Consider the following 9,487-nt stretch of genomic DNA (forward strand, 5'->3'; position numbering starts at 1 on the left):
AGGAACAGTCTCTGGGCTTAGGTGTCCAAGTTGGAATTCTGGCTACCCCTCTTCCTGTGTGATCTAAGGCATGTTACTTAACTCTATGCTTTGGTTTCATTCACCCCTGCAATGGACATGGATAGGTATACCTATCTCATAAAAATAACTTTAAAGTTTAAGTGAAATATTATGTAGAAAATGCTCAGAATTAGTGCCTGGCACACTGTGGGCAATCAGGAAACGTTTACTGTTATCATTATTGTCAGTATCGAGTTCAATTGCCACTAAGTGAGAGAAAACCTGGAAAAGAACAAAATGAGAGAGGAGCAATGGGAGATTAAAATTGAAGTTACACCTAAAACATGGCAATTAATTTTTTTTTTTTTTTTAACTATCAAAATCAATAGATTTATCAACCTGGGGCTGCAAATGACTCTCTAAATAGGAGGTAGGGGTTGCGGGGAAAGCCTAGGAGAAGGACCACAACACCGAAGAGAAACAGAAGAAAGAGGGAACAACATGAGATGAAGGAGACAGCTATGTTTTCTTCTCTGGATCAATTTTCTTCTAGATAGCCAGAGCCTAGTGGCAGATAAGCAAATCAATGAGTCTAGCCACTGGAGAGAGAGAAAAGGACTGGCACTGGCCCAGTTGGGCCCTTGGAGTGACCTCTGGAACCTTGACACCTAACTGGCCAGGCCAGAATCTCCCTTGGCTCTTGAAGTGCCTTTCTCACCCCAAACAAAACTGGGGGGAAGGAGGGAGCAGGCTTTATAGTCCCCATGATGTCCCAACCCCAAATAGATGCCCTCGAGCTTCTAACCTGTGAATATGCCCGATGATAGCACACACGCCTGTCAAGAAATGCATGAAGAACCTATGATTCTCTGTCAGCTAAAAATATTTTGTAAAACCAAAGTATTCTGATCAATTAAAATTAGAAATAGGTAAAAGGCATTTAAGCACAGACTAATGATCATTTCTGAATTTTAAGCATTCCAATCACTTCATTGTTTCTCTCTGTATTTTGATGGCTTATTAAATGTAATAGTCTATTTTACCAGTCGCTTGCTATAAAGTAATGCTGTACTGCTGCCACTGGAAACTGCCCATTTCGAAAAATGCATGACATGTTCCAACTGTTTAGAAAGTCCAGCCACTTCCTGTTGTTGTTGCATAAGTTTCATGCGATGGTCCTTTGCAAGGCTCTGAAAAGAAGAAAATAAGTTCCAAATTAGTTCTGCCTATAACACGTACTTTAATGGTCATTTTCAGATTACCAAATTAGAATAATCACCACCTCTAAGAACCCAATAGAAACTGAAAAAAACTTGTGTTTTTTCCCCTTAGTACAAAAGATCACTCTTATTGCAGCAAACAACTGCGTCCCAAATGTCAAAGCCAACACCACCAGTGCCTTCCCCTAACCCCCACCATCTGGTTTTATGTATTCTGGGATTTAGATTTCTGTTCATGCATCTTTCAATACCCAAAAGGGATCAAAAACTGCAGATTAGCTATAATAGAGTAAATGCCTGTTAAATTCAGTACCCACAAGTAAAACAGATGTACCTACCATCCAGCAATTTAGTAAAGTTACCAGATCATATGATTAGTAAATCACATGGTTTCGCCTTCTAGCATTCGAGTCCTGATTGCAACCAGTTTGTGCTCAGTCATAACATGTGAGAGACAACACATTTTATGGTAAAAAAGATATATTATTTTTGTGCATTGAGAATTGCCTTGCGAGGCCATTTTATACAGTGACTGATAGTGTCAATATATTCTCAGAAAAGCTACATAAAAGCAGAACACAGAATTTCTCTATAAGGGATTTCCCCTTTTCTAAGGGAAGGAAACAAGCAAGAACGCAGATTAATCAAAAGCGAAGAGACCTAAACTTTGGTCGTTTTAAAGATCTCTGTTCATAAATTTCTTATACTTGGCAAGGAAAGGGAAAGAAAATAGGGCTTTCAACTGATACCCCCCGCCCCTCCCCCAAAAAGTTTAAAAGTAAAATTGCTACACTCAAATTATGGATTTATATTCTGAATAAATTATGAACCTAGATCCTGGCCGTAGTCGGTTTCAAAATTTAGAACTACACATGTGCTAAACTGAATTAAGGGAAAAATTGCAGTGACTGAAGATGGCTTTGTCATGTCTAATTTAAGTTCAGAGATAACATATATTAGGCTATTTCTGACCTCTGGAAAAACTAAGTGATTCTCTGGAAAAACTCTAGAAAGAATAGAAATCTTGTTAACTTTTGAGGAGGTTGCAAACTGAGAATCAGAAGCTCTAGTTCCTTGGTCTTCCACAGTAACAACTATTTGCACCAATTTCTCTTGAGTCTTAGATAAAATTGACTACGTTTATTTACCTTAAAGGAGGAGTCTGTGAAACAGGAAAATGGATATGAAGACTAGAGCCATGTTTAAAAGGTGCTGTAAAAATTATATGTCAATAAAGTTGATTAAAAATAATACTGATGACCAGGTTCATTCCTAGAGATGAGGACTTTGGTCATTTGTTCTTTACCTTCAATTTTTTAAAAAAATCTGCAAGTGATTCTGATTTACAGTGAAGTTTGGAAACAGCCACAGAAATGTGTGTGCTACTCATCTCTGAGAAAGCAATTCTAAAGGATGTTTGATTTTAAGCAGAGCTTTGAAAACTTTTTAAATTGTTTAAATGCTTTTATTTTTTAAAAAGATCACAGAACCTTGAAAAAGTAGTTACTGGAAATGTGGTCTGATTCCTCCTGGCCAGACTTATTCACTGAATAAGGATTTGTTTCTAAAAAACCAGAGAATAGAGAATCATTTAGTCTTTAGTATGGCTGAGACACCATGGGACTTACCATGCTTTCCCAGGAGGGACACAACTTTCTGACAAAGACCTTGTAATTTGTCAACTATATAATAAAGACACTGAACTAAAATTATTTCTAGGAATTTTGTTTTTAACCTTCAAACATAATTCTTTTATTCTCGTCCCATTCTAAATTGCTTTACTGTGAATTTTCTGCATCAATATATAAGATTATTAAAATGTACAACTAATATTGTGTTAATATATCATGTAGAAGTTGTAACCTCCTATTATTTGAAGTCCAACACTGACTTTGGATCTTGACCCTCATATATGTAAAAAAGCTGATAAAGAGAGTAGTATTTTTCTCACCTCCAGTGAGAAACAACTATCCAAAGTGCTCTGAGCATTTCTTCTTAATTTGCTTTCGCAATTAAGATGAAAAAACGCTGAGGATAAGAGGCATCTCCTTTTATTTAATATCTCATAAGGTTAAACATATATATTTGAGAACTAAATATAGCTAACTTAGTGTGTCTAAAAAAATTTTTTTTAACGCCTACAGCACCTGGTATTCCTAAGTGGTCTCCCATTCAAGTACTAACCAGGCCTGACCCTACTTAGCTTCTGAGATCAGAAGAGATCGGGCACGTTCAGGGTGTCATGGCTGTAGACCAGTGTGCCTAAAAATTTTGCTCAGATGTACCCCCTTGGTGAGGCAAAGTTGTCACTTCTAAATGAATCTCTACAAAGATTCACCTCTTCAACATTTACAAAGCGCTTCTGTCAAGCGAGGCATTTTGTTTTGCACTATGATGTTAACAGTAAGAATTAGGACATTCCTACTAAAAGTATCTCCCTATTTGCTAAATGGGATGCTGCCCAATTCATGAAATAGCTCAAAAAAGCCAATTAGATCTTCGAATTTACTCAGTTGAGTTTTTGTTCTTTAACGCATCACGCAAAGGCTTTCAACAATTCAGTTATCTACATTTGCCTTATAGTGTATGTCAAAAGCTCAAAAATGCTTAAATTCTTTCACTAAGAATTACTGTATTTGGAAATCAACTTAAGTAGAAGAATTATAATCTTTAAAACATCATGATTAATTTGGTTTAAAAAACAATTATTACTGGATATAGCAGAATGAATGTCTTTTCCTTCCTTTCCATAAATAGCCCAAATTCTAGAAACCCCATACAGCATATTAAATAAGACTGTTCTTTCCTAGAGAGCACCCATTGCCATTGGTTAAATTTTCTTACTGTAGATTCACTCTCATTTATCAGGCTACAGTACAATAAAGACTAAAATTTAAAAAAAAAAAAAAAAGACATTCCTAGTTTTATGAAGTCATAAATTGTCAGCTTGACAATGGGGAGCCTGGCAAAGGAAAACATGGGAATGGAGAATATTATTGATTCATAAAACAATTATATGAAAAAGACTGTGATTTCAAATTCACAAATACATACAAAATATATTAAATCACTACCACATACTCCCATTAACAGTAACTTACCTCAAGCTGATGCAGTAGAGCTTTTCCTTTTTTATTTATTTCTACCATCAATGTAAATATAGCAACTTTAATATCCTGTTCCACCTGCTTTTGATTTTGATTTACTTCAATTATCCTGAAAATTAAACAAAAGGCGGGAAAAAACTCTAAAATCTACGGCAGATGATTTGTTTTATAATCGATTTCTTTAAGGTCTAAATTAGGCCAAATGTTTTTGGCTCTTAAAAGCTCAGCTATTTCTAAGGATCCTTCAGTTTAAATTGACTTTCTTGAAGACAGCAGAAATACAATTCTTCTGAAAGACATAGTACTGAATTCAACCCTAAAATCAAAATGCATAAAATTACAAGAGAATGAACACATTTTAAGAAAATACAGTTTTGAAAGTTTATGATGACACCCAGAAAAATCAATGCTTAGTCTAAAAGGATGGACAAAAAGATGTATAAGCAAGATGAAGAAAACCACAAATCTGAACAAGTTGTACTGTATTCATTGCAGTTAAGAAGTAGAAGGGGTAAATGTGTCACTCTTAGTCATCTGAATCACTGGTGTTCATTTTATCTGAATAGAAGCAAGAAGACAACAATCATAGTTTGCTAATATTAATGACATTAAGCAGCCAAATAACTACTTTATGTTTCATCAACCACCAAATATGTTTTTTCCTTTGATAAGAGAAAATGGGAATGCTGTTTTCATGGAGATCAAGATGGATATGTGATACATAGTATCACATACCAGAATACCTTACAGAAGTAGAGAACCACCAAACATTAGGAGAGAAACAAGCTTTTCTTCTGTCTGCTTTTCCCCATTTACACTCCAAAACTTAAGACCAAAGGGCAGAGATTTTCTTTTGGAAATTCTTCAAAATAACTATAACTATTTGACATCAGTATTGGCTATAGGATCAAGTAAACCAGGTAGGTGTGAGAAGCAAACAACCTTAAAAAAAAACTAATTTAAATCTTCTTGGCAGTAGAACAGAATGAAAAAAGGGACAAGCAGTGCCATGTTTGCACATGCATAAAAAATGAACTAAACTGCAAAGTCATTCAGTCATTAAATTTAATCCATCTATAATCAGGTAGGCAACAAAGATAGGAGAAATTAACACCAATTCCAAAGATTCTTTAATTTTTACCATAATTCAAAACCCCAAATCTTTTCATACAATAATGTATTACTTTGTAAAAACAGCATAAACCACTAACAAAAAGGTGAAAAAAAAAATCACATTTGGAAAATTCACACTATTTAATTTTAAGACTCATTACACAAAGCTACAGTCATGAAGTAGGGTATTGGCAAAAAAGAAACACAATGGAACAAAATAGAGCCCAGAAATAACCTCACACACATATGGTCAACGGATTTTCTACAAAGGTGCCAAGGCAACTCAATAGCAACAGGCTAGTCTTTTCGACAAATGGTGCTGGAACAAACGGACATCAATATTTAAAAAAAAAAAAAAGAAAACAAAACGTTAGACCATAGCTCATACTATATACATAGTGAAAAAGAAAGAAAAAAGTCAAAAGGGCAAATTTCATCAATGGTGGCTCTTTCACATATAATTGGTAATTTTACAATTGCTACCATTTGTCACTAGATGTTATAAATTATCAATATCTTCCAGATAGATGAGCTGCTGCTAAATGTAGATTACCATGACAATAGTTTTGAAATTTTATGACTGAAAAGATGCTTTCCAACCCTAAGTTTCTGGAAAAGTATCAAATATGTGTTACTAGAGCCATCTGACAGCTTACTCAGATCTGCTTCACCATGAGTTAAGTAAAATGTTCTGAATATACTTAACACATTATATTACAGACGATTTATTATAATACCATAAATGTAAATTTACCTGTTTTGGATCTGATTTCCTGTGAACTTTATGTATTTTGTTTTTTCCATCAGTTTGGTGATTAGTGTATCTATGATCACTTTCTGATTCTGAAAAGCTTCTTCTATAAATTGATATCTGAAAAAATAAGTAGTCAATTATCTGTCTAAAATGAGGAAAAGCCCAATGCAAAGAAATAAAAGAAAACTAAGAGAGTATAAAGAATACAAAAAATAATCAATTAAAAATACCAAATATATTCCTAGAAGATAAGTTGTTTTCCCCTCCTCTCAAAATTATCCCTTAAGAAAGAAGGAGTCCTAAATAACAAAAAGAAAAAGAGGGAATCTTTACAGATATTACTCATGGACACTCTTTAAATTATTTTGAAAATTTGGGAAAGATACACATTCATCATCACAGTTTTAGAGGCTTACAGAGCTCACTTGGAGGACCTGCCAAAAAGTAATTATAGATATTTAAGCAGATTTATTATTTTACAATTTTATAATTATGAAAGTGTGACATCATGAACATTTTGAAGATTCATTTTAAACAATAGGTAGTTGTTTTGTAGGAGTCACAAATATTTGCCTTCAGGATAAATGGGGAATGAGAAGTATGGGAGCGGGGAAGCAAAACTCCTAATGTTCTCCCTTGCATGACATAAAGCTTCAGGCAACAATAAAATACAGCACTTTAAAATATTTAACTTGGAAATGAAGGTAACCCATAACACACTATGTAAGATGACTCAAGAGTAGCTCTAGAGAAACAGACAATGATGCAGAAGATAAATTATGAAGTTTCATTGTTTTTCATAAAACACATGAAATATAATGTTTGACATAATATAACTTAAAAGTAATTAAATATTATAAACAGGTTTGCCAGAGTTAGAAAAAAAGGGAGGGGGAAAGCACACAGATAATTCTATTGGATCCCCTTTATACATAATCATATTTGTAAATAATGACATTTTAAATTCCTCCTTAGGTAACTCAAGTTTTATATCCAAAACTTTTTGTCATTACTACACTGTTTGGGATCCTAGTATAATATTAAATGAAATGGTCAAAATGGCCATCTTTATCTTGTCCCCAAACTCAATGTAAAAACTTTCAATACTCCATTATGATGTTTTCCAGTACTTCTCACAGATAACCTTTATTAGGTTTAGAAAATTTCCTTTTATTCCTAGTTTACTAAGATTTTACACCACAGGTGCATATTTTTAATGTTTCTTCCACCACTACTGAGATGGTCATATAATTATCCCTTTTATTCTTTAAAGATGATGAATTACATAAATGATATTCAGATGTTAAATGAACTTTGTATTCCTAATATAAGGTCAACTTGGTTGTAATTAAATTGTCCAAAAATCACAATACTGCTAGATTTCTTTTCCTAACTTATTTCTTAGTACTTTTAGGTTCATTTCATGGATGAGATTGTAATTTTATTTTTATTCCTCATAAAATAAGTTGGAGAGAGTTTATTCTTTTGCCATTCTCTGGACAAGGCTGTATTAAAAGGGTTATTTTTACCTCATCTATTTCATAGATTAATCAGTGAAGTCATCTGGGTTTGTCATTTTCTTTGTGGGGATATTACGAATTATGAATTTACATGAAATTAAGGGTACTTTGATTTTCTATTTTATCTTGGACCAGTTAAGTTGTATTTTCTAAGAATTAACTCATTTCATGTTAAGATTTTCAAATCTATTGACAGATATCCTTTTTATATTTTTAAATACCTTTAGAAAATGTGGTGATGTGCCCTTTTCTTACTCCTGGCATTGATTATTTGGAACTGCTCTCCTTAATCACTCACAAAAAGATTTGTTAGTTTTACCAAGCTTTTGAAAAACTTAAGTTTTGGCTTTGACTATTTCATCAATTTCTGCACTTGTCTTTATTTTATCTTTCCCTCCACTTACTTTGGGTTTAATTTGTTCATTCCAATTTGAAATAAATGTTTAGCATATTTACTTTTTATCCTTACTATCTACTACATGCATTTAATGATATATATTTCCATCTAATCATGGTTTTAGAATATATTTCGAAGATAGTTATTTTCACTATCAAATAAAAATATTTTCTAAAAGCTATTGGGATTTCTCCTTTTACGCTGTATTTTTAACTGCTTATTTTAAGATAACTTCAAAGTTAAATTTGCAATAGTAGAGATCTCACATATACCTTTACACAGCTTAGTTTTTCAAATATTGCCTCCTTGTAGTCCTTTAACTCAATAATAATTAGTATGCATTTCCTTACAAGGACATTCTATTATTTAACCATAGTATAATTATTAAATACAGGAAAATTTACACTGAGATAATACTTTCATCTGATCTATAGACCACATTCCAATTGTTATTTGTCTCAATAACGTCCTCCATATCATTTTTTTCTCCCTCTCGTCCAGGATGCCAGAGGATCATGTGCTACGTTAATTTTCATATGAATTGCATGTCTTCATTTTCAAATATATGGAGAGTGTTATCATCTATTATTGTTTTCCAGATTAACTGCATTGAGTTTACATAAAACTTTATACAATTTAATCTTCTGAAATTGAAGACTGCATATGGTTAAATTTTTTTATTTTTATATTTTTTTATTTTGAAAAGAATGTCTATTTTGGGGCATAGTGTTTCTTAATACCTATGAGGTCATTTGCTAATTGTATTATTTTAATCTTACTGATTTTTAATGTGCTTATTCTGTCAATTATTGAGAAGTATGTTAAAAATTTCCCACTCTGTTTTAAGCTGTCATTTTTCTTTATATATTTCAAGGCCATGGGGCACATATTTACAACTGTTACAACTTTTAGATAAATAAAACCAATTATTGTTATAAAGTTTCCTTCTTTATCTCAAATAATGTACTTTGGTATGCCAGCCTGCCTTTGGTTAGTGTTTGTATGACATGTCTTTTCCTGTCATTATTTTTATATACATAGATTTTTAATATCTCTTTAAAAAAGCAAACAGACTTTCTATTTTCTTTCTTAACCAGCATGAAAATTTTAAATTTAGAACATTTTATTCATTTACATTTATTATAATTAGAAAGTATTTATAGCTCTTTTAATTTATCAAGTCCTTATTAAAATCTGTTCTTTGATACTATGAGCAACTAGATGTCAACAAATTGGACAATATGAAAGAAACAGATACATTCCTAGAAACATATAATCTTCCAAGACTGAGTAAAGAAACAAAACCTGAACTGAGTGACTACTACTAATGAAATCAAATTAGTAATCAAAAAACTCCCATCAAACAAAAATCATCC

At 32.5% G+C, this 9,487-nt stretch overlaps 1 protein-coding gene and 1 pseudogene across 1 annotated transcript in view; both read right to left on the minus strand.

Annotated features, from left to right (window-relative positions):
• Positions 1-9,487, minus strand: part of TRIM24 (tripartite motif containing 24) — a 120,385-nt gene that overhangs the window by 31,861 nt on the left and 79,037 nt on the right. The window contains exons 5-7 of the mRNA XM_011359563.2: positions 6,195-6,311; positions 4,322-4,436; positions 1,044-1,190 (exon numbers count right to left, since the gene is read on the minus strand). Of these exons, the coding sequence (XP_011357865.1) occupies positions 1,044-1,190; positions 4,322-4,436; positions 6,195-6,311 (379 nt within the window). The remainder of the gene's footprint in view (positions 1-1,043; positions 1,191-4,321; positions 4,437-6,194; positions 6,312-9,487) is intronic.
• Positions 3,356-3,474, minus strand: LOC111739260 (annotated as a pseudogene).

This window comes from Pteropus vampyrus, unplaced genomic scaffold (assembly GCF_000151845.1).
Source record: "Pteropus vampyrus isolate Shadow unplaced genomic scaffold, Pvam_2.0 Scaffold48, whole genome shotgun sequence".
Taxonomy (NCBI): domain Eukaryota; kingdom Metazoa; phylum Chordata; class Mammalia; order Chiroptera; family Pteropodidae; genus Pteropus; species Pteropus vampyrus.